At 33.1% G+C, this 26,800-nt stretch overlaps 2 protein-coding genes across 2 annotated transcripts; both read left to right on the forward strand.

Moving 5' to 3' along the window:
* Positions 1 to 1,437: 1,437 nt before the first annotated feature.
* Positions 1,438 to 3,812, forward strand: LOC125864019 (pollen-specific leucine-rich repeat extensin-like protein 1). The gene is made up of 2 exons (XM_049543971.1): positions 1,438 to 3,250; positions 3,461 to 3,812. Exons 1-2 carry the CDS (start codon positions 1,573 to 1,575, stop codon positions 3,682 to 3,684), a joined length of 1,902 nt encoding a protein of 633 aa, XP_049399928.1. The 5' UTR covers positions 1,438 to 1,572; the 3' UTR covers positions 3,685 to 3,812.
* Positions 3,813 to 13,930: 10,118 nt separating this feature from the next.
* LOC125865172 (uncharacterized) lies at positions 13,931 to 21,834 on the forward strand. The gene is made up of 9 exons (XM_049545362.1): positions 13,931 to 14,213; positions 15,833 to 15,982; positions 16,199 to 16,296; positions 16,764 to 16,854; positions 16,926 to 17,129; positions 17,213 to 17,469; positions 19,246 to 19,336; positions 19,441 to 19,657; positions 21,534 to 21,834. Exons 1-9 carry the CDS (start codon positions 13,986 to 13,988, stop codon positions 21,737 to 21,739), a joined length of 1,542 nt encoding a protein of 513 aa, XP_049401319.1. The 5' UTR covers positions 13,931 to 13,985; the 3' UTR covers positions 21,740 to 21,834.
* The last annotated feature ends 4,966 nt before the right edge of the window (positions 21,835 to 26,800 follow it).

Consider the following 26,800-nt stretch of genomic DNA (forward strand, 5'->3'; position numbering starts at 1 on the left):
AAACAGTGATGTAAAGAGGCTTGACTAAAACATAGATGATTCGACTAACTAACTGTAGTTAATTCGACTCAATCTAAAGACTTAGACAAGCAGTCAATTTTCTGAATTCAAAACTTTGTTTGCCAAAATTTAAGTTGTGTTTTGGAGAAGAGACTAATATGATATGGACACAAGCCCTTGGAGCAAAACCATTGGTTGAGAGTCTACTACTCTAAAAAGTCGTGTACCAACCACGTTAGATTTGACAGCTTTTAGACAGCTATCTTTTATCTTTTTCAGGTACATAGTCTTTCATCAACCAGGTCCCTTGTTAAGTCCAGAAATTTGTTAAATCATCAAAACTTTAAATCAACTTAAATAACATATGTCAAATTGATCCCAATTAACGAGTCATGTCATTATTAAGAGTAAAATATTTAGAGTAAAATACATATACTAAGATACAATTTCCAAAATACAGAAGTAATATCACTTTTTGAAATAGATTAAAAGAAAAAGTGTGTCAAATAAAATAAATAGGGAAAGTATATTTATATATACTACTCTATTTTCTCATATTTGTTGAACTATATGTACTTCAACAAATAGTTTTGGTATCATAATGCAACTCATATATATAAGGTATATAACTATATATACTATGTAATTTTTTTCTGAAGATTTTGGATGAACACCTGACAACCTCCTATATTCGCTCTTGATTGTACATATTTCCGTACAAATTAAAATCAAATACAATATGCTTTGTGTGAAAAATTTATACACTCCACGTATAACAAAACTTAGTATGTTTCACTTTGTTTCTAGGGGAAACTTGTGAAATCTTCAGTAATGAGTTTACTGAAGTGATCAATTTCATCCATTTGTTACCCTTTACTAACATATATGTTAAAGTACAAAGTCAATTATTACTTCTTTTTTTTAAAAAAAATGATCTTCTTTGTATTTAAAATAATAACAACTACTTAAAGATCATTTTTTATTTGTCAATCATGTTCAAGCTTATTATAAATCGAGCTAGTCCCTTAGAGGTGAAAAAGAGAACCAAAAAGAAAGAAAAAAACATTGGCATTGCCAAACTATTATGCACACTATAACAAAAATAGTTTTAGCGGCAATAATTAAATATGCACATTAACAAAGAGTGTTAAAATATTTAACAACATTAGTTAATTATTATTTGATCCAATGTTTGTTCAATTGATCATTTTCGATATAGTGACAGTCAAGTCAACATTTCTAAGTTGGGATGAATAAAATGAGAAAAAATTATCACAAATATAATGTCCATTAGTTTTAGATGGTAAAGAATAACAACATACTATATATATTATTGATGATTTCCCCTTTCAATAGGTTAAAATATGGTTATCAACAATTGTTTCTCCTCAAAGTTTGTGTATGAATTATTTAGACCCTCTAATATTTTGTGAGGTTAATTTAGAAAACATCAACAAACGCTCAACCTTGAACCATCCTTCTTTTACCTCCATATAACACCATCCATTTTCCTTGTCAACAAGATTCTATAAGCAGTCTTGGGTCTCACTTAGGGGGTCTTCACAAAAAAAAATGACTATTCCTCCAAACATAAAGGCCTTAGGTTGCTTTTTTTTTCTTGTTCTTCTCAATTTTCTATCATTTTCTTATGCATTAACTAATGATGAAGCAGCTTTCATTGCGCGTCGACAACTCATTTCTGGTACTGGTGATCTTCCAAATATAGTTGAATATGAGAAGAATATTGACTTGAAATTTGAAAATCATAGGCTTAAGAGGGCCTACATTGCTCTTCAAGCATGGAAGAAGGCGATTTACTCGGATCCTTCAAAATTCACTAGTAATTGGGAGGGTGCTGATGTTTGTGCATATAATGGTGTCTTTTGTGACAAAGCACTTGATGATCCTAACATCAATGTTGTTGCTGGGATTGATCTTAATAATGCAGACATTGCGGGGCATCTTCCTGTGGAGATTGGTTTCCTAGCTGATGTTAGTCTTGTTCATATCAATTCTAATAGATTTTGTGGGATCATCCCTAAGAGTATTAACAATCTTAAGCTTTTAGACGAAATTGACTTTAGTAATAATCGTTTTGTGGGGCCATTTCCTAAGATTGTGTTGGAGTTGCCAAAACTTAACTTCCTTGATCTTAGGTTTAATGATTTTGAAGGGTCAGTGCCTTCTGAACTATTCGATAAGAATCTTGATGCCATCTTCTTAAACAATAACCGATTTGTTTCCACTATACCTCCAAATATTGGAAATTCTAATGCCTCGGTGGTGGTTTTGGCTAACAATAAGTTCCACGGTTGCATCCCTCATAGTATTGGTAAAATGGAGAACACATTAGATGAGCTTGTTTTCACAAATAACGATCTCTCTGGTTGTGTGACCGAAGAGGTCTCTAAGCTCAAGAGCCTAACGGTGTTTGACATTAGCAAAAATAAATTTGTAGGATCCTTGCCTCGAGGTTTGGAGTTGATGCAAAAAGTGGAAGTACTTGATATTGCATCAAACATGTTTAGAGGAGAAATTCCAAAGGCTATTTGCACCTTACCAAATTTGGCTAATTTTACATTCTCTTACAATTATTTTGATGAATTGGATGAAGGTTGTGCACCACCACTTCCAAGAAATCCAGTGTTAGAAGATAAGGAAAATTGTCTAAAAGGAAAACCAGATCAGAGAAATGAGAAAAATTGTCAATCTGTTTTAAGCAAAATTGTAGATTGTAGTAAAGATAAATGTAGATCTAATGGTGAAGGGCCAGCCCCAAAGAACCCGAAAACCCCTTCTACCCCTAAACCACCAAAGACTAACCCACCCAAACCCGTACCAAGTCCAAAACCAAAGTCACCACCAGTTCAGTCCCCACCAACACTCGTGGCATCACCTCCGCCAATAGTGCCAAGTCCCAAACCAATGCCACCTCCTGTTCAATCCCCACCACCTCCCGTGCCAAGTCCCAAACCAATGCCACCTCCTGTCCACTCTCCACCACCACCAGTGCCAAGCCCAAAACCAATGCCCCCTCCAATTCACTCTCCACCACCACCGGTGTCATCACCTCCACCTCCAGTTCCAAGTCTGAAACCAATGCCACCTCCAGTCCACTCTCCACCACCACCGGTGTCATCACCTCCGCCTCCAGTGCCAAGTCCAAAACCAATGCCACCTCCTGTCCACTCTCCACCACCACCGGTGTCATCACCTCCACCTCCAGTGCCAAGTCCAAAACCAATGCCACCTCCCGTCCATTCCCCACCACCACCAACTTCATCACCCCCACCTCCAATCCATTCCCCACCCCCACCAACTTCATCACCCCCACCTCCAATCCATTCCCCACCACCACCAGTATCATCACCTCCACCTCCAGTCTACTCCCCACCACCACCGACTTCATCACCTCCACCCCCAGTCCATTCCCCGCCACCATCAGTATCATCACCTCCACCTCCAGTTCATTCCCCACCACCACCAGTGTCATCACCTCCACCTCCTCCGCTCTCCTCTCCACCTCCTCCAGTCTTTTCTCCTCCTCCACCCAAACCTGTTCAATCACCACCTCCTGCTCCTTTGGCATCTCCCCCTCCACCTGTGTTCGAGGACGTTGTCCTTCCTCCTAACTTGGGCTCAATTTATGCCTCACCACCTCCACCAATTTTCCCTGGTTATTAAGAGGGATGCATCACTATTATTTCTCTTATTTATCTTAACAAAATATTAGTAGTTCAAAGAAATATGTACACATCCACATTTAAACATGAAAAATTAAAGAAAGTTTATTGTTCTTAGCTTTCATCTTCTTTTTTATCATTGCACTTTCTTGTATTTGGATGATCATGGATGTTCTAATTCCACAAAATATGTTCACTTTACTTTTAACTATATGCTACATTTTGGACATGTTTTATACTTTTCTGTTCTACATACTATATTAACTAATGCACTTTTCAAAAGAAATAAACTCAAATTCACTTGTTGTCAAAAATGAATCAACTCCTTTTTCGTATATTTAGAAAGTGAATTATAATAGCTATGCACAATAAAAAATGGTGGTCTAATTCTACTTGTGGCTTAAAATTTTCTCTAAGAAAATGTTTGAATCATCATAGATAGTAAAGTTGAAATATGACATTTAACAAAAGAATCAAATTATACCATCAAAGGTAGTAATGAAATGGTAAGTACTTATCCATTTTAAATATTATAGCAGCATAAAATAATCAATATTGGTAAACATTCTGAGCTGAATCACTATTACTTCCATTTATTCATGTTAATGCATGGTCTTTAATTTCTCAAATATAAAGTAAGGACCATTAATCTCCAATGTTATTTTTCAGGGATTTCTTAGCTATCCTTATATTTGAGTCCTTTAAGTCCTTTTATACAAAAAAAAAAAAAAAAGGTTATTGTAAGAGAAGTAAAACAAAAGAAAATGTTTCATGATTTTTTTTCTGAAGTCTTGATGAAAAAAGAGATTAACCTTAAATTTGTCTTTTTTTCTTATAATATGTTTTTTGAGCCAATTTGGGTACACTTCAACTATAATTCGATAGAGTAATTGCAATTTTCCATCAGTATCAATATTGATAATAAATCTATCCATCAAAATTTGAACAAATGAAATTTACCTAATAAATTTTTACCTGCACTAAAGTTTTTAACCTTAAATTTTCGCTTTACGAATTTTATCTAAAATAATGCTCTAAATACAATGAAGAAAATAGCAGTACTCTAAAAAAAAGATTGTTTGCACATTAGGCAATCTTTTGAGGGTGGAGCACCTATTAATCGTAAAAAATTATTATTAAAATATCACACATAATCAAGTTACGTTTTTTTCTTGTCCATAATCTCACATAAAGTCAAATAATTGTATTTCACCCAATTTTAATCATCCAGGTGATTGTCATACACATAACAACATTCATCAAGTTCTAGGACGAAATTGCTCGAATTTGTTACATTCTATTCGCATTATGGTTAATCACTAAATGACCATCCATGCATTCACATGACCCATAAGGTCAGATATCAATTGGAACCTTTTTGGTTTCAATATTTTCTTGTCTGTCCCTTAAGCCATGACAACGACATCTAGTTACTTCGTCGAGATACCAATTGGATTCAATCCATACCAAAAGCGACAGACCACATGAAAGGAGTGAAGAAGTGAGATTATTTTCTATAATGTTTCATAGCCCCTTTAAGATTAATGTGGAAGTCAACACACCAATCCTCAGGCTTCTATTCAACATTTGCTCTTGTACTGGGAGACCGATAAATTGAGCTCTGATATTAAATTGACACGGTACAAGTCATCGGACCGTGCAAACACATACTCTAACATCTAAATAGGATAATTCTTACCACCCCATTTAAAACTTGACAATACTAAAATTAATAAAACATAAGAAATCTTTTTAATAATTTGATATAATCATGAAAACATCAAATATAAGAAGTATCTTTAATTGCATTTTACCAAAAAATCCTTTCAAGAAATTAGTCTAAACATATACAAGAATTGCTAAGAGAGTATACTATACGAAAATAAGACGACTTCCACCAAGAGGAAAGAAAAGTAGAAGTTGCTAGATATCATTATCTTTTTCCCTTAAGAAACATCACTGATCCTGCAATCAGACTATGTCAAGTGACATAACAAGAATAGTATCAGTACAAACAACATGTACTAGTAGGCATTATCGATCGACTCGAATCCACCACATAATATAAAATAGACATTCAAAAGAAAACATGTATTACAAAATTTACCCCACCCAATTCTTTGCCTATATGTTTTTACTATTCCAGGTATAATGCTCATTAACTAGTACACTTTGATCTTAACTCGCTACCTTATTCCGCTTCTAACTCTACCATTTAGCATTCAACCCTCTTGCCACTCTAAAACTTTCCAAGACTACTTTTGATCAGATCTATTCTAAACCACTTAACAGATAGACATGGTTGACTAAATCAACTAAGGACAAAGACTTCCAGTTATCAACCTGACCTAACAAAGCACATGAAACATGCCCCACATAATCATACAAAAATTCATACTCGAGTCCAACTCACCGCTTAAGTAACACACAAAAATTCTCTAAACTAGTCCATGGTGTTTAACATGCAATCTCGGTCTATATGAAAATCGTCCCATATTTAAACAAAACAATCCGGCAATTCAGGGACCAACATGTGATAATCATGCCACAAAAAAGTAAATTTGATTCTCTCATGAAACTCACACTCAAACTGTTAGTTTACCAGTTTGGTATTCAATCAAATTATTTTTAGTACATGTCAGGCGTGGTATTCGAACCAACCATATGTATTATGTACCGACATAGTACCCAAGTCAATGAGCAATCACAAACAACATAAGCAATCACAATCGAAATGAACAACCACACTTGAAGCCACAAGTAAATTAATAGATTCATTACATGAGATTATCAACTTGATGTCATTTTACATTCATCCCTTATATTTTTTCCATTTGCATTACACAAGTAATACTATATAACAATTAACAAGCGCCCATCACATAAACTTGGAAAAACAAACAACCATCACCTACCCCAAGGATTTTCTTTCGAATATTTCCTAAGCATAATCCAATCACCACGATTTCCTTCCCCAAGATAACACCCATCCATACCATACAGTCAACCATAGTCCGTCAATCCATCATCAACCTGAACCACAACTAACCACTTATTCAATCGTCCAGACTCTGTGTCTGAACTCCTATACAAGCAATCTCCGACTACCACATGATATAAAGTAAGTAAAAATAAGTCGAACTAATCAAAAAAGAAAACTTAGCCTACCTGGACGTCAAAAAACTGCGGAAGAACTCGAAACACAAACTTTAAATTTTGTGGAAGCGAATCCTAATGAACATGGACCGGAAACTCCTGGATTTTAACCCTCTTTGCGCTGAAATCTCTTTCCTCCATGGTTCCCAAGCTAAGGGTGGCTTAGGAGAATTTTTGGAGCAACCCTCGTCTGTTTTCTTCATGAAATTAAAAGTGGGAGGAAAAATAAAAGACATCAAAATTTTTAGGGTTTGATTTCGCCAACCATACTATAGCGGCATCGCCATAGTGGGAAGCGTCCCGCTATGGCGGACTGACGTTAGCTCGGGTCAATTCAAAGTTTTATCACAATCTTCGTGTACCCAATTTTTAAATTGACAATGAATTTTCAAGAATATTGAGTTCCGCATGAGGTACGTTTGAGTAATGACGGTTCAGGTCGTTACAATAAGATTATATGTTATTTTTAAGGAATGATGTATCTCACTTTATCTGACTCCAAATTTGGTATATAATTATCAAATAGTGAAGTAATAGATAATTATTTAAAAAGTATGAATTAGTAGATATGATATGGATGTGTATCTAATTATATAGCCTTTTCCTTGTCTAAACCTATTGGTGATCACCTAAAATTGACACCAATTCTCTTAGACATCTTAACTATATATGCTTTGTTTATTTTAGACACTTCATGTCATGCTTCGTTGTGTCATTTTGACACCTTCTGCTGACTTGACACATGGTGTGTGTTGCACTTACGCCAAGCATGTGACGAACTTTTTTTTTGGTGAATTTTTTTTCTTCATTTTCTTGACTGTTTCTTCCTTCCACCATTCATCTACTCCACCATCATCATATTCATCATTTTTCGTCATTTACTCCTCTGTTACAACTGAGATCATTCATTTTCGTCATTTTTTTTTGTCTTCCACTATCCCAAAAATCATCAAATTTTCACCTTTCTAATCATTTGTAGTAGCAGGTACGGTATATAAAAAATGATTTCTAAAATAATTTTGATGAAACTCCATTTTTAATATTCAATTTTGAAAATCTTTCTCGGATAAAAGCTATGTGTTAGGAAACGTAATTATTTTTTACGTATTTATTTAACATTCTACATTGTAAACAAATATTTTTGCTACAACAATAAAAAAAAAATAGAACAATGAGGTTGGTATCCAGCACCCATTTGTGCTGAAATTCTTGTCAATAAAAACAATTACATAAATAAACACTCAAAAGCTATGTATTATGATACATAGAGTTGTCAATATGGGTCGGCCTGGCCTAACTCGTTATTTTATAGGGTTGAGCTACGATTTTTGGAGTCCATTTAAGAAAATGGCTTTTTAGCCCGACCTGAATAAGTCTGTCGATTTGTGAGGCTTGAGAAATATGGATAGGGCAGGCCCGTGAGCCAAATAAAAGTTAATTAAAAATAAAAATAAAATAGAGTATTAAAAATAGGGAAAATTGTATGAAATAACAAACTATTAATTTAAATTAAATGCTATAGCCATAGTTTATTTTAATTGTAATTCGCAGCAAACATCCCCTTTTTTTACCATCTGATTTGGTATACAATTAGTCATTTTATACATTTCAGTATAAAATGTATAAAATGCGTTTGTGTTTGTATAAAGCGAGTGTATATACAAATACAAATACATGTATTTTTGTCATATACACTTATAATTATACAAATACAGATCTTATTATACAAATTACAATGTATAAATGAATTTATACAAAACTGAACAATTTGTATAAAATTGGATGTTTGTAGCGAATTACACAAATCAAAAGCTTTATAGCAAACATAAAATTTGCTATGGAGCGCAATTATACAAACTATAGCTATAACATACAAATATGATTTTCATGTTTGCTATATGTGAAAGTTGCTCTTAAAAATAATAGGAGTCTACACTCAAAATCTGTTTAAAGTTTGAAATATTACAATTTAAATACAAATTATGTTTATAAAATATGTACTACATAAAATAAAGTTTCTAAAAATTCTAGGGAATCACTACATAGGCCATAGCTTATGGAATATATAGTTTCTGTGTTTATTATGATCATTGAAAAACAATTAGGTTAATATTTCTATTTAGCTATTTATGTTTTTACTTGAAATCAAATTTAATAAATATTATATAGGAAATTTTATTTGTGTATTCGATTAACAAGTAGTAACACTAGTCGATATTTATGATGATATTTTCAAATTATAATTTAATTTAAAAAATTATAAAAAATATACTTTTAAGAAAAAAGAGTTGGTCTGGCAAAGCCCGTAACCCACACACTTGTGGGCTTAGGCCGACCATTTTCTGGCCCACATAAAAAATGGGCTAGCCCCGCCTGATCCATCAAATTGCAAAGCTTGTATGAATTAGCCCTGATGGGATGGATCAGGCAATATTGATAGCTCTAATGATACATAATTATTCTTATTAAATTTGTTAGATGAAAATTCAAATTTGAAATTCAAATTTGTTGACTAAATTATGATTGAAATGAATGATTCATGGACTTCTGCTAAAATTGTTTATCCAGCACTATTTTGTTGCTTTGGATTGAAGAAATTGAGATGAAATTTGACGACTTCATTGAAGGTCTTTTGAAGCTTCTGAAGAAAAAAAAAAACTCAGATCTTGTTAAATTAATTTTTTTCTTAAAAAAAACTAAAAATTTATTATTTAATAATTAACAAATGTCCTCATTTAATTTGATGCTTTACATGTGTCATTCACTAGTTAATACACACACATTACAATTTTGTTGATTAAGAAAATGTCAAAATATATAACGGGGCATTAGGGGTGCTTGTGATTCGGTTATTGGATAAAATCAAAACCAAATCAATCTAGTCATTTTTAAAATTTTTAAAATCAAACCAAATCAAATGAAAAAGTAACCGTCAGCTTATGAATTTTGATGGACTTGGACTTAGGGTTGTTATAGTTGGACGAAAATTTAAGTGTTGGGCTTGAGAAAATGTTAAACTTAAAGACTTGAGTTAATTAAAATTTAACAAAATATTTGTATTTTATTTATGAATAATATATAAATAATTATTAAATTTTTATATCTAATTTTTCGATTTGGTTTAGTTATTTTTGCGGTTTGTTTTTAGTAAAACCAAACCCAAATCAAATAGTATCAGTTTTCAAAATTTAAAACGAAACCAAACTAAATATTGAATTTTTTTTAATCGATTTGATTCGAATCACGGTCCGATCTGATTTTTTAACTATAACCATGAACAATCCTACGGGACATGATATGAAGAGTCTAAAATAAACAAAATCTAAATAAAATATCTAAATGAAAATTGATGTAAACTTTAGGTGGCCAACACCTTTTCCCTTTAAATTTCTGATGGCACACATGTCATTTCCAAAGTGAAAAATTCTAATATGACATATATTATACTAATATTTTCAAGTTATAGCAGTAGATTTAGACTTTCAAGTTATAACATTAAAAATTTCAGGTTGTAACATATTATTAAAAAAAAAAATATTTTTAATAATTAAAAACATTTGATTTAAAAAGAATAAAAAGATAAAAAGAAATTAAAATAAAACGTTTCTGAAGGAAAAAATGAAAAAAACGGAAATAGGGATTATCTTAAATTTGAATTAATTTAAGATAATTATTAATTAGCATGAATTAAGGAATTTCAAACTAATTAAGAATATTCAGTTTCCTTAATTCACTCCAATTTGTTAAAATTAATTTAAAAATCAGATTTTATCTATTTTTCTTTCACGTTTCTCTCTCTTCGTTTTTCTTCCAGAAATTGTCACTGGCGACAAATTGATTTTTTTTTTGTTGAAAAAACGTATTTTTTTGTGATGGACAACTACGTATCAATATTAATTAAACATGGCAGAAGATGGGTTGCTTCAGGTGAGTATTTTTAATTGTTTACTATTTTTATTTGGATTTCAATGAAATAGAAAAAAAAATGAATTGTAAATCGCCACTATATTGAATGTGATATTTTTTTTTGTATAAACAATACGTTTTGTTCATAATACTTATTAGTTGTTGTGAAATTGTAATATTAGTGATTTTCTTGGTAAGTTTTTGTTTTTTGGTAGTGGTTTAGTGTCACCATAATATTGATAAATGGTTTTTTTCTTAGTAAGTTTCTGTAATATTATTGATTACTGGGTTTTTTCGTGAAAAAATGAATTAAAATGTATAGTTTTGAATGAATTTGTTAGTGTAATTGTAATTAATTTGGTACGAAAGTGTATTGAAGAATTGTATGACAATTGTTTTAAGTTGGTATGAAAGTGTGTTAACTCGTTAGTAAAAAAAGTTATTTTGAAGTTTGAATAAGTGTATTAAAAATGATTTAAGTTGGTATGAAATGTGAAATGTTATTATTTATATAAGTTTTGTCAATTATGTATAAATTTGTGTGAAAGGAATGAACTATTTGGTATGAGAAATGTATAAATTTGGTATAAATGATGATTGTATGTATGAAATTTGTATTAAGTGGGTATGAAATCTGAAATTTTATTTTTTAATGAAATATGTTTGTAGTTTACTGTTTGAATGATTTTTGTATGAAAAAATAATGACAAGTGTGTATAATTTTGTTTTTTTTTGTATTATGTAAGACTAATTGTTATTTTTTTTAATGAAACAGGGAAATATGTTGATTTTCAGATGGAGGGGATTATATATGAGTATTCTAGTCTTTATAGTGGTCTAGTAAGTGCGATAACATCGCAACTAATGATAGATGTTAATATTCACAATATAGAGATAAAATATATAGTTAGTGATAGATGTCCCCATGTTAGTATCCACAATGATGTTGGTGTGTGGGTTTTTTTAGATCAAAGAAAGCTAATGTAGATTTCTTTACGATTTCATATACTTGGAAATAAAATTTATTCCAAATTAATTTATAAAGATAGTGTAACTATTTGTACAGGTTTCCGATTTCAGATTCCAGATTTCGTATACGTGAGTCATTAATTATTCATACAGATTTCATATACTTGAAAATAAAATTTATTCCAGATTAATATATAAGATAGTGTAAATATCTGTACAAATTTCAGATTTTAGATTCCAAATTTCATATACGCGATTCATTAATTATTTATACAGATTTAATATACTTGGAAATAAAATTTATTCCAAATTAATATATAAGATAGTGTAAATATAGTGTAATATATAACAAACTTTTTACCAATCTTATTCAAGTTTCATTCCAACACGAACTTCAGTTTATATCACACATATTATACTAACAATAAATCAATTTCATATAATCACACAATGTATATCATTTGTATAACAATATTATATCACAATTAATACAATATCCAATCATCAAACATTAAATTCAGTGTCATACACATATTAATCAAATTTCACACATGTTTCATCGATTAATTGTACAATTTGAATTCACACTGATATTTTAAAATAGTGAATCCAAATGGTATGAAGTCTGTATATTACTAGTATCTTGAAATTATAATAGCCAAACAGTAATTCATATGTAGATGGTATCTGATTGGAAGAAAACATATGATATTATATATCATCAAATACCTAAATACAAAAAAGTTGTTCAAAAGTAAAAAAAAAAAAACATGTAATTCTAAAAAAGTAGAAGGTGCAATCAACTATTTCAAATTTCTTGTACGTGGTCTTGGTGTAGGATAATTGGTGGTATTCGGAACATGTTCTTTTGCTATGCGAGGTCCACCAAATTTGCTAGCAATCGTACCAGTAACTTCACTCTCACTGATCGCGCCATTCTCACTCTTTGTATATATACAGTTAATAGACAATCACACTACTGTTAAAACACAATTCATACCATTTGTATACCACTATTATATCACAAATCATACAATATCCAACAATCAACTGTTTAATAAGAATCATACACATATTAATCAGATTTCATACACGTTTCATCCAAACAACTATTTCGAAAATAATATAAGAATAATGTGATATTTTTAGGAAAAAATCAGTAGTTTTAATAATGTGAAAATAAATTGAATATAATATTTACCCTAACAATTTTTTTTGTCTTTTTTAGGTGTGCTTCTGATTCCTTCTTTTTTTTGGATCTTCTTGTAGATGGTTTTGACGACTGAGCAACTTCAACATTCATTATTTTTTTTCTTTTTTGATTCAGTAACAAAATCAGAATCAGAATCAGAAGAGGAAGGGGTTTCAAGAATCAAAAGGGGTTTTAACATTTTTTCCCCTTCCTCTTCTTCCCCTTTCGATTTATCGGACTCACCCTTTTATTTGAGTCATTTTTTTCTGTTTTTGATCTTTCAATAGAGATGAATCACCCCTAGCCGGAGTTTCAACAATGTTTGGCAGCGGTGTTTGAGTCAAAATGTTGAAAGATGGAGCATGAACTTCATCCGTAGAAGTTTCTTTGACTAATCGAGGGATCTTTCGAGGAGTTACAACCGTTTTCTTCGACATGGTTTTGTTGAAAAAACTAAATTGAATGGAGGATTGTAAAGTTGATGTAGTTTGGTGGTGAGAAAGATGTGATAGATGAAGGTAAAATTGGGCTAGTGTGTTAATGGCATGTAGAACTGGATGAGCGTGGGGGGAGGGGGGAGGGATTGACGTATGGGCGGTTTGGAGGGGGTGGGATTGACGTATGGGAGGTGGTAACGGTAAAGAAGGAAACTTGTTGTAGGTGAATCTCTATATCTATGTAACTGATAATTTCAGATTTAAAAAAGGAACAGAAATCAATTTAATTACATATTATTAATTAATAATAAAAAACCATAAATAGATTAATCATTTATTAAATAAATGGAAATTGATTTTTAAATAAAATTAACTTTAAATGATATGTCATAACTCGTAAATAAACTGTTCTAAGTAAAAAAATTTTAAAAGTATGTTTAAAACCCGTAAAATTGACTCTTAAATGTGTATAGAGCGTGATTTTTCCATTTCCAAAAAGCCCAACCCATCAACAAATACCAAACATCTAACCACCGAACCGAATCGAATGTAGGAGCAATACGGCGTCGTGCTTACTATCAACGCTCTCTACATATCTAAGGGGGAAAACAGTTGGAACTTGGAGAAATTTCTCGCCGAAAAATGTTGAACAGAACGATGGAGTTTTCGAATCATGAGATAGTGAAGACACCAGAAGAAACACCAATTTTAGCTGCTGAAGCAGTACAGCCACCTCCGCCGGGAGACGGCGTCAGTGGAGGAGGAGGAGGAGGAGGAGGATGGGGAGGTGGCTGGGGACTTTCTGCATTTTCGTATCTTACGGATTTTCAGAAGGCTGCTACTGTTGCTGCTGAAGAGATATCCCGCAATGTACTTCTCTTTCTTCGCATTTCTCTTTGCATAAATGTAGCTTGTTGATCCACCTATAATATCGCTGTCTTAATAGAATATAAGAAAATGCAGCGCGATCAAATGTAATTACTTCATTTCGTACCCTTTTTTCTTTTAAAGACAAAATTTTAGTATTGCAGTGAAATGAAGCTAGAAGAGAATGGATGTAAAGGATTCATATAGTTTGATTGAGGTGTAGTTGACTGACTTATGATGGAACGTTGGTATTGTCACTCATTTGAACAAACATTGTTCTTAAATATTTTTAGCAAAACAAGAATTTAACCTCTCCTTTTTTTAAATTGACCTGGTTAACAGTTCTTTGTGATTGGTTGCGTATACCATTTTCATTGGTCGCATTTTGTGTTTAACTAGGTGAAGAATTTATTTAGTTTATTTGTAGTTTTGTATATCTGCTGAGGAAGAAATATTTTGCTTTTTTTCCCCAAACTTTTGCATAATGTAAGCGTTCCACTTTTGCAATGCGCAGTGCTCTTCCTTGCCTGTTTTTTCTTCTGTTTCTTGATAAAGCTCTTCCTTGCTTCTTAACAAAAGCCATCAGCATTATTTTGTCCTTCATAGACATGAAATGGGCTTGAATAGAGAACAATGGATATAGACGATTCATGCAGCTGAACGTAACTATTTGTAATTGATCCATAAGTTACGCAACTAATGGATGTATGATATTGCTCTTTCCTTAGTAATGTATACTTGTCACCTTTTGGTGTTGCACGTGTAGGTGTTTCCTAAGCACACACTGCACTGGCCAAATATTTTTTTTTCTTTATCATAATTATATATTTAAATTGCTACTATGACATCATTTAGCTACGTCTGTCAGTACTGTAGCTATTGATATTAGGAATAGTTTGGTAAGCCATGTAGAAACTTGAGGAGAATTGTTATAATTAGATTTTTCTGGGCCTCTGGTAACTTATTAAGTTAGGCTGGGCCATTCATCATCCATCGATGACACAACTGCCACCGAGTTGCTGATGTCTTCTTTTAGAAAAGATGCCTATTGTTTAAAATCTCTTTTGTCAATGTAACCGTAGTATTCAAAGGAAACTCGATCCAGGATGAGGTGGTTTACCAAGGCAAAGATCACTTTAAACTGATTATATCTATACTAGTTGTAATTGTTATATCATCAAAACAACTGTCTGTGTGCTCTGTAAATAAATATGGTAGATGCCTAATATTCAGATTTTGTTTGGCTGTGACATGTCAACCAGTTTTATGGTTTGGAAGAGGCTCATCTAAATACTGGTGCTTAATCACCGTACTTCAGCCTAAGTTCACTTTTACAGTCCTATGACTAGATTGCATATAAGAAATGCCATTCAAATTGAGTTATTATTCCTTTTCTCACCTTTTGTTTTCTGTAGGAAACTAGAGTTTGTTAATGCAGCTTATAATAATAAAATGAATTTCCACCTTCTGACTGAATAAGGGTCTCGAAATTCAACCCCCATCAACATTTGCCTATTATTATCCTGCTTGATCTTGATTATTTATTCCACAAGCTTAGCCTACTTGTTATTTCGACATTATGGAAGGGAAATACTCTTACACAAATGACCTTAAATTCTCAGGTGGCTCTATTGGTAGATTCTGAATCCTCAGACAAGGATGATCCTGAAGTAACTAATGGTGAAGTGGAGAGTGGAGAGGAGAGTGACAAGAGACGCAAAGCTGCTCTAGAAAAATTAGAGAAAGCTAGTGAAGATTCATTCCTTGGCCAGGCAAGTGATATTAAACAGATGTTAGATGTTAGATGTTAGATGTTAGCTCAATTGACACACATTGAGATGTATTTTCTTTTGCAGGTTTTCCTAAGCATGTGAGGCCCTCCCATCCCCATTTTCTTCTATTTATAGAGAATTATCTTAATTGTAAATGTAAATTTGCTGTATTTATTGTTATGATCATGCTTTTAACCATGCAAGATTAATGTGCAGGGCTTGAGAGTTATTGACCATTCAGTCGATAATTTTGCTTCAGGAGCTTGGCAAGCATTAGGAAATGCAATCAAAGGAGGTTCTGATTTAGTCCACAAGTATGTCGACTGATGTCAGAATTGTGAAATAATTGTGTCATTCTTCAGCCCGCACTTTAGAAAGCTTTACATAGCTAGGGTGGAGTATTTTAAAAAAAAACATGTTTATTCGGTACATCATGGTCTGTTTGAGAAGAAATGCTGTACCAATTTGAATTTATGCTTGGGGATTTAACTTTGTTCTAGTTAAATGTTTCAATGTTCTATTAGATAATCGTAGAGTGGTGTAAAATCACAAATCATACATTTACAAATATATACAGATATATTTATACACACAGACACAAATTTATGGACTAAGAATAGCAGTCACAAATTCCAATCCAGGATAGCTGAAATAAAGAACCAGTAAGCATGAGAATCGGTTTCCCTGCAGCCGTACTCAGTGTTGAGTCAATACCTGGGTGTTTTTTCATGTAGCGCAACCGAAATTGCTAAGCTAATGATATTTTGTTTTATATTTTTAGGCTTGAGAATTCAGCTGTAAATATTGCGGAATCAATTCAGCATGGTGGTTTACCTGCCACAGCTGGTTCCATTGCACCATCCATACTAGAGGTCGGCTAAAAAGTTGATTTTCCTTTTTCCATGTCATCAGCTGTGTAATTTATATTGGATCATTCCTGCAGACTGGAAAAACTTTTACTGCCAAAGGAATGGAAGCGCTTGAGCTTCTGGGCAGAGAAACTATGTATCTATTGATATCAGAAACTGGTATGGATGTTGACAAGAGCTCCAAAGAAGTTGAAGGGAAAATAGATGAAGATCAGTTCTTTGAGGAAGTCACATTTGATCGATGCTTCTATATTTATGGTGGTCCAGAGCAGTTGGAGGTCTCTTCCTTCTCATACTAGTGGTCTTCTTTATGAGGTCCTTTTTTTCTCGAGAGCCTACTTATCATATGATTTACTCACAGGAGCTTGAGTCATTGTCCAATCATTACGCGATGCTGTTCAACCGGAAAAAAGCAAAAGTTCCATCTGATCAAAGGTCTTCTTACGATGGAAAGCTTAAAGAGGTTCAGCAAATTTTTGACTTGAGATCTGAAGTTGATGGAAGTGATATAGAATCAGAAAAAGGGAAGAAAGTTGAGACTGGAACCTGGGATAGTACAGATGAGGTGAAGAATTTGCATGATTCCAGTGTGAACAAGGCTGCAGAATTAGCAGCAGGGTAACATAGATCTGATATTCTCTATTTCCTTTGCTTTCTACTTTCTTTGTTTGTGGTGGGCTAGCAGTGCTTTTAAGGGCCCAGAAAGAGTCCCCTTTACTGCTCAAACATTTTATGAAGTATATGTTATATTATGTGAGGAGGCAATCACTAACACGGTGTTGCTCATTACAAAAAGGGGAACTACCAAATAAAGAAGTGAACTGACTTCCCTAACAGAACAGGTTGCAGTTTATATAAGAGGTCACAGGTGCAGTGTACTAATGAATTCTATCATGCTTTAATATCCATTCCACATGAATTAGAACTTCTATTAATATGTTAAGGTTTAGTTTGCCCTCAAAATATCTCTGGCTTCCTTATTTCCAGATCACCCAACACACAGCAACTGGAACTGTTTCCCTATTTGCCTCACTTTTTTCCTACACCGGCAGCCTATCCAGCTCCAAAGCAAGCATTTACTGTCCTTGGTATCACCCGTTTCATTCCAAACAAGCTCAGCACCAGAATTTATAATTGCCCGACCAGTCCCATGATTGCCCAAACTTTTGATCAGTGCACCTCTTTTTAAGTGAGTAACAATCTTGTGCTGCACTCTTACTAGTGTGTTGATCAATTATGCGAGACCATTAATGTGTTGGTAGACTGTTCATGTGGCCTATGTTGATCAGATCCTTAAAATCCTACCGCAACCGTGTCGATCCAAAACAATTTGGGTGTGGGTGTGAGATCAACACTGGATTTGGGCTGTTGAAGTGTGTGACCATCTAATCTAAAAGTTAAAGTGGTTAGAGGAGCACACCTTTACTTTCTTAATGATATCTTCAACATGTCCCCTCACATGCAGTCCTGATTCTTTTTCAAGGGTCAAGCACGTTGAAATTCATTTTTAATACTAGGTGGTGGTGAAACTCCAACAAAACCTCTTCATGTGTGACTATTTTATCTAAAATGTTAAGCTGTTAGAGAGCACACTTTTGTTTACTTAATGATGTCTTTAACATAGTCAACCTAACTTTAGTGATTTGACACAAGGGATTAGGATGATATCTTTACAAAAATGATTAAAGGATGGATTGCGATTTCAGTTCACTTGAAATTTTTGTGGTCCGTCAAGGTTGATACTAAATTTAGCATGAAGGCTGAATTCCATTTGGAAATTATTTCTTCTACTAGACTTCATAAAAAAACTACTTATACCAGAATAAGGATGTGCACATTAAGGACTTCTCAGTTTATATATGATGTTCTTAAGGAGATCTGGGCTTAGAGTTGTACCCTTACATTCCATATGGAAACAGTAAATTTTGCTTGGTACTCAAGATTTTAAAAGGCATATATAAAGTTCTCGATTAACTAGGAATTCGTATTGGTGAATTTTTCTTTAACATTGTTAATGTGGTGAAAGGCTTTTTATTTAAGTGGAGATAATGTGTTTGACTTACATTCAAATAATGATTATTTATGGTTGATCTTTTTAGTTTTCTGCTTGTATACGGGGATTCCCAAACATTGATAAACTATTTGCCTTATTTAAGAGGAAAAAAACGTAGTTTGTTTATGCCTGTCAGGCATCTATGTAGGGTGATACTTAGTGAATTTTTGTAATCCTGATGAAGTGAATGGAAGGAGGGTAATCTGATTGAGATATTGGAGAGCTTGTCAATTCTAACATTGAGTTTTTGCGTAATAATGGATGGCTGGTTACGTGAAAAGCTTACAATTGTTTCTGATATCTTGGTAGTGGTGTTGATTTCTGGTTTAAATTCATTGCAGATTTGCAAATGCTTTATCTGGACTAGCTCCCAATGACATGATTCAAAGGACAACTGGGAGACTGGATACCCTTCATTCAGAGGGTGTTCATGTATGTATACATTCCGTTTGTCTGCAAGTTCCTTGTGAACAGATTAAATGCTCTCTCCTTTTGAACATGAATCTACTTGTAATTGATTGTCTTTACCAAAACAGAGGCTTTCAGAACTGTGCTGTTTTGCTGTGACTCAACTTCTGGTGCTTGGGAAGTCAATCATTTCCGATGCAAATAAAGTTATGGACCAAGATGTCAAGGAGGAAACTGAGAAAATTCATTGGCCTGAAGATTCTGTTGAAAGAGTTAATGTTATACGAGCAAAGGCGCAATCAATGACCAGATGTGTTCAAGCAGTTTCTTCCAGTTTCATTACAGGTAAATTTGCATCAGTGTTTCTGCAATTTGCAACTTCATCTTGTTCCTTATTGCCTTGGTCGTAAGCATCATCTTATGATTCAAGTTCTATATTTAACAGTTTCAAGAGTCATTCTGTACAGGCTAGATCATGAAATAATAACTGTGTCCAATCTCAAAAAAATTTAGTTGCGTCTAATTTCCTTTCTTTTTGAGTATTTATGGAATCTCCATGAAAAATATCGAATCTTATTCTATGGTTTTTACATGAGGTTCCTCTTTATGCAAGTTTCCAATAGGACTTAGTTGATCCATGATTTATGTTTCATCTTTTGTCTCTTTTTCATCTGTAGCACCTAGTGTGTGCAGAACCAATCATTTTTGGGCAACAAAGCTTATTCCAACTTGGATCATCCTTCTATGCATAGGCCGTCTGGCCGTGATCTTGATTCTAGAGATGTGATTTTTTCTGTTTTCAAGACAAGCACTATTCCTTTCTCTCCAAATAGTCCAGAAAACACAGAGGGATGGTTCTCCAAAACCTTTTTGGCCCTTTGCTATCTTCTATCCTTGCCAGCTCTCCAGAAGACCTATAACATCTGCTGGCATTACCCAAGTTACACCACAAAGATTGAAATAAGCCCCCAACATTGCTAAGCAACCTTTACAATGAATGAACACGTGGCTGACTGATTACAGCTCCTCTTCACACAAGTAACATCTGTTGCTTAAGATGAAACCTCTCCATTGTAAATTATCTAGTGTTAAACATGCTTTCCTAATGACAGCCCACCCAAAACAGGCAACTTTGATGGGTGCTTTAGTTTTCCATTACATTTTCCATGGCCAGCTTAGCTCATATTGTTCCATGGCACCACTTCCCAATTCCATATGCTTCTGAAAATCATTCCACGGTTTACTGATGTACTCCAGATACCACCTTTTAAAAGCACTTAAAACAATGGGAGGGCTCCAAATATCCTTTTTCAACATTTTGGCGTTTATCATCTTCTTCCAAGTATTTTCTTTACCATCATATATTTCCATAGCCGTTTGTACAATAAACTCTTATTATGCAAGCTTAGATTTCTAACCCCCCCATTCCACCTCCTTTCTTGCTATCGTCACTTTTTTCCATTTGACCTTGTGTAGCTTCCTTTTATCTGCATTGCCTTCCCACACGAAATTACTTCTTATGGTTGTTCAGTGTTTCTCTACATTCACATCCAACTTAAAAAGAAACATCATATATGTTGGAACTCCATCCAACAGTCTGCTTACCAAGGTAAGTCTGCCATCCAAAGATAAATATTGCCTTTTCCATGGGGTCAACTTACTGATACATTTATCTATCACCCCTTGCCAGATCTGTTTTTTAGCAGCCAAAGTAAGGCCTAGATAAGTAGTAGGTAATTGTTCAACCTTGCAGCTCAGTACCTCAGCTAGGCGGATTCAGATCAAGAAGAAGCTGAGCGGATTCTTCCCTTTATTTGGCCAGACTCTAATCGTGATTATCAGTGCAGAGTAGATGATATACAAATTTGGCGTTCTATTTTAAACTGCTATATATATTTATTGTCAATTATAGTCAAGGTGCGCGCTTGTGTGTCTATATATAATCATGCATACATATATTGTCAATTGTATGATGTCTGGTTATGTTTAAATCCAAAATCCTAGTCTGAATGATTTTAAAAAACTGTTTGGGGAGAACATGTAGTTTCCCCCTCTATATGTTTGCCTGTGCTATGAATGGCCTTTAAAGTAACAAAAGACTGGTATTTAAGTGGAGAAGGTATAGGCAGATCATTATTTGTTGTAATAGAAAACATTTGCCTAATGAGTTCTTTGGTGTAAATAAGCCGGACAATCCATGATGAACTTTATGCTTTTACAGGCATATCAGATGTGGCTGAAGCATATTTAGTAGCAACCAAAGGTGCTTCCTCTGGCTCACAAGATTCTCAGAAATCCATCCAGGAAAAGGCCAATGTGTATTCTCGGAATCTTCGTGCAGATCGTAGCACAGCCATTGACAAGATTCAGGATGGGATTCAGTATTTATCCTACGTGATCGTCTCAACCTCAATGTCTGCTGCTTGAATTTCTTGATGCAAATATTCAGCTTGTTTGTAGTTTTTATCCTACGGTGTAAATAACATAGTTAACTTTTTATACCTTCATCCTTGCGCAACCCAGAGAGTTTGTTTGCTCTTCCTTTGTTTTTTTGTCCGGAACCCACATTGGGTCCCAAACTAAATCTGGATCGTGCTTTGCAGGGTCCAATTTGGGGGTGACACTCCCAACAAGATTTTCTCCATACTAGGGGTCAAACCCGAGACCTCTAGTTAAGAGTGAAACAGTCTCACCACTACACTACAACCTATGTTTTCGCTCTTCAGTGTTGAGAAAAGTCTTCCTAAACCATTGTCATGGTGAACATTGTATGAAGTGGCCATCGACTCTTAAAGAGCAGGCCACCTTGGACATTAGGACAATTAGGATGCAGATATATGCCTTGCGTAATCATTATTCTGGATTTTCTAATGTATGTTCTTTTTATTTCTAACTTCATAGACATACGAGTTTTGGATTAACCAGAATATTCAATAAGAAAAAAACTCAAAAAATTCCTACTAATAAATTAACTTAACCTCATTGATTAATAACTCAGATAACGTATCTATAGAATTCGTCTAGATTGGTTCACATCTCAAAAAATAACCAGGGTCCAGAAATTAATCAAATAAATAAAGTATTATCTCTAAATAGTATATTATGCACGTAGGAAATAAAGGGTATAGTTAAAAATAATAATTATTAGTTCAAAGTATTACCTTAACCAAATAGGAGAAAAAAAAGGGGTTACCTTAACCAAATAGGAAAAAACTTCTAGTTATGTGATGTTATATAATATAAAGCCTTTTTTTTTGTCACACAGTTGAGTTGTTTGTATTTCCCATCTTCTCTAACAATTCATTCAACAATCAATAATGGCTTTAGAAAAGCGAAGGGAATTTGAGTTGTTAATTAGCCGTCCCCCTTGGAATAACAGTGTGTGGATTGAATATGCTAAATGGGAAGAATCACAAAACGAATTTGGTCGTGCTCGTTCTATCTGGAATCGTGCACTTAAAAAAGATTACCGTGACCATACCATGTGGTTGATGTATGGAGATGAAAAATAATTTTATTGATCATGCTCTTAATGTATGGGATCTAGCTGTTACCTTTTGCCCTAAGGTTGCTGAGTTATGGTACAAATATATTCATATGGAAGAGATGATGCTCAACAATGTAGCTGGTGCAAGACAGGTTTTTGAGAGGTGGATGACGTGGACGCCGGACCAGCAAAGTTGGTTGTCTTACATTGAGTTTGAGTTGAGGTATAATGAAACAGACAAGGCAAAAGAAATTTTTGAGAGATTGGTACAGTGTCACCCAAAAGTTAGTAGTTGGATTGGGTTTGTAAAATTTGAGATGAAGAATGGTGAGGGCAAGAAATTGTTACAAGAGGGCTGTCGATAAGTTGAGAGATGATGATGATGAAGTTGAGCAGTTGTTTCTCTCATTTGCAGAGTTTAAAGATAATTAGAAAAAATTTAATATGATTTTTTTCTACGTATGTTGTCTTTTTTTTCCTATATAATTATCAATTGTTTGGTTTAGTTAATTAATCACAAGTTTCCGTGAGAATAATATTTGATTTTATCGTTCGATTACTTGTCAATCGTTTATATTTGAAGCACCAAGCTTTTGACCAGTGTTTTAAAAGACTCTTCTGGGACTCGCCTCGAGGCTCGCCCTAGGGCGGAGCTCTAGCAAAAAGTCCTAAGACTCAAGTGTGGGACTTAGTTCTGCAAGACTTATGCCCTAAGCACCCAATTGTACGCCCTAAGCACGACCAACGCTCGAGACTCGCCTAACAGATCTTACACAAATTATGTGTTAAAATCTTTAATTAACATTGTTGACCCTCATAATTCTTGAATAAATGAATGATACGTAATATTTTTTTAATTTATAGAGATAAGAAGATTGAGAGTAGCTCAAACAACAAGTGTAGTATCGCATCTTTACTATTTGGTAACATTGTGAAGGTGATTATATATTACGTAACATTTCTTTTAAAAATACGTAGAGAAATTTTACTTTTTCACTTATCATTGGTCTTCATGGTTTTGTCATGTGTCTCAAAATTATCATATTTTATTTAGCTATTTGAAAGTAATTTTAATTTTATTCATGAAGGAGTGATGGTTTTATTATAATACTAGTAAGTTTATTGATTATTTTCTTTTAGGGGGTAAATTGTATAGTATGATAAATTTTATTTTAGAAATAATGATTCTTTCATTATTAGAAAGTTAAGATATTAGATTATTTATACTTGTATAGTCATGTTAGAAGTTTTATTTTCTATGAGTTTCCTTAATCATGTTTCTAATTTTTTCAAACTATTGATGTACTTTTATAATTTTGTGTTTTTAGATTATTATACTATATTGTAAATTAAAAATTTAAAGATCCATAAGCTTACGCCCCACGTCTCGAGGCTTACGCCTCGCCCAGTAAAACGTCCCGCCTCACGTACGCCCCCGCCTTTTAAAACACTGCTTTTTAGTTTAGGAGTGGCAAACGAGCGAGTCGAGTTGAATATGAGTCAATAAAAAACGAGTTAAATAAAAATGGATAAAGTACTCTACTCGACTCACATTTTAAATAGGTAAAAACGAGTTATCCAATGAATAATATGGCTACTCATATTTACCATATTATAGTAAAAATCTTGTTAAAAGCTTTAAAAACAAAAACAAATTAATTTTTTTTTTATCACTTCACTCCACCCCTACAAGCCCCCTACCCCCTTTCCAAAAAAATGTAAAAAAAAGAAAGAATAATTTCATATTTTTATAAAAAAATAAATTAAGTTTTTAAAACGAAAAAATTAACTTAAAATGATGAAAATAACCCCAAGAAGAAAACTGGCAGGACAACCGCCAACTGCTTCCCTGGTCATTTCTATATTATTGAGAATTAACTCTTCATAAAAAGTACCATTTTTAATATTAAAAATAAAAGATAACTTTATGATGTAAAATAGTTTTACACTGTCAATATATATAAATTACTCGTAAACTCTATTTTCTAAAGGTTAATTTTTTTTTATTTTCCTACACGATACTTGGTATTCACGTTGGAGTCCAACCAAATCTGAATTTGCACTGAGAGTTTCACATTAAGGATAAAACACTCTCTTTAAAGGTGAATTTATATCCAAGAAACCTCAAACTCGAGATCCCTTGATTAAGGATTAAGAAACTTCTAAAAGCTAACATTGATGTGCTAATGGCTAACATGCAATGAGAAAATGCCACATTGGCTTATTTTAATGGCCATGAAACTATAAATGGATGAGATTGCCATCAAATACAATACCAACCAAAGTGTCTCATTCAACAAGTTGAAACAATTCAAACCCACCTTGCATTAATTATTATTATTTGAGACACAAAACAAAGACTACTATTTTCCTTTTTTTTTTGCGTCCCGTGGGGTGTTTCAAAGGCCACATTTAATTAACTAAAGCTTCTTTATTTCTATTGACCATGGAGGAGTTTCTCTAACTATATATACAAAGACAGAGAAAGATCTGCTTGATAATAATATCAAAGAGATATATACGCACTAAGAGACTAGTAAAAAAAAAAACTGAGAGATTTTATCATTTGAATTAGCTTTGTGGTTATTATTATTTGTTATGGCGATTCAAAAGTTAGAAATATGCATCGAAATGGTGAAAATGGCAATAGAGATTGTAGCCGTGTTTGTAGATGCAGTGGGCACTATTGTCTCTAAAGATAATAAGTATTCTTCATCATCATCAACACAATCCAATATTGATCTTCCAACACCCTATGTTGGGTTTTAAGTTAATATATGGATTAATCACATAGTCCATTCAATTTTGTTTTGGGATAGAGAGGTAGTTATTGTTGATTTATTTTTATTTAACTTAATTGTTTTTAGATGCAATAGTTGGTATATGGGAGATTAAGTTTTGGTAGTCCTTGAGATCTCCATATTGTAAAGGATCTAAGATAATTTTTTGTTAAGTTAACGAAATTCAACACATATTGTGTTGTTGACTTCTTGTGTTCTTCGATTTGTTGTTGTTATATATTGTTCTCCTAATTATTGAGCAAAATTTTCTTTATGTAAGTTTGCTTGTAGAGTTTGAATATAATTTTGATGATAAACATGTTGATAAAAGAAATTTGATGATTAATTTATTAAAAAGAGGAAGCCTGGCATACAAAATATTTCGCGTCTGTAAGGAGTGTGATGTAGACAGTCTATCCTAATGCAAGAGGACAGTGGTGGTTGTTTTCACGCCTTGAACCTATGAACTAAGCTTTACCGTTGCTCCAAGATGGATTCATTTTGATACAGACAAAACAATGATTTCTATTTGTTTGTTTATGAAAATATTTCATTATATAGGTACATGTAACATAGAATTATGAAGTCACAAGTTCTTTGTATTTAGAAGCCCTAATATATGCCTTTCTTGAGCATGTCTTATAGAGTCCCATAAATTTTGATGTCTACAGGGAGATTCCTATAGACATTGAAATTAGGGTGATTTATTCCCTTAATATTTTCTAGATTTTTCAGATTACCTCTTCCCTCCTGTAAAATTAATCATACAAATTACAACCTCTTTAACATGAGATTTGGGGTTTATACACCTTCAACACTTTTTGAATATCCGATAAAATTGGAACGACACAGATGATTAATTAAAAACACTTTTTGAGTATGTCTATGCTTAACTTTAAGCCCCAATGAGGACATAATACTTGGACAAAAGTTTTTGGAGCGTTACATATGGACTCAATTTAGGTGCATTATATTGGTTTTTGACATTTACATGATAAAAGATGAATATTATTTCTTTCCCAATACATATGGAACTTATTTTTTTAGTTTATCTAAAAAAAATAACATATTTTTATGCATAGAAACAATTTGATTTTATTTATAATAAGATGATTTATATTCATATAAATATTTAAGACTTGTTTTAGATCATAAATTTCAAAAAATAATTCTCTCTTTTTAATCTAGGAGTTTCTAGTTAATTGATGTCACATAAATTTG

This window comes from Solanum stenotomum, chromosome 5 (assembly GCF_019186545.1).
Source record: "Solanum stenotomum isolate F172 chromosome 5, ASM1918654v1, whole genome shotgun sequence".
In the NCBI taxonomy this organism is placed as follows: Eukaryota; Viridiplantae; Streptophyta; class Magnoliopsida; order Solanales; family Solanaceae; genus Solanum; species Solanum stenotomum.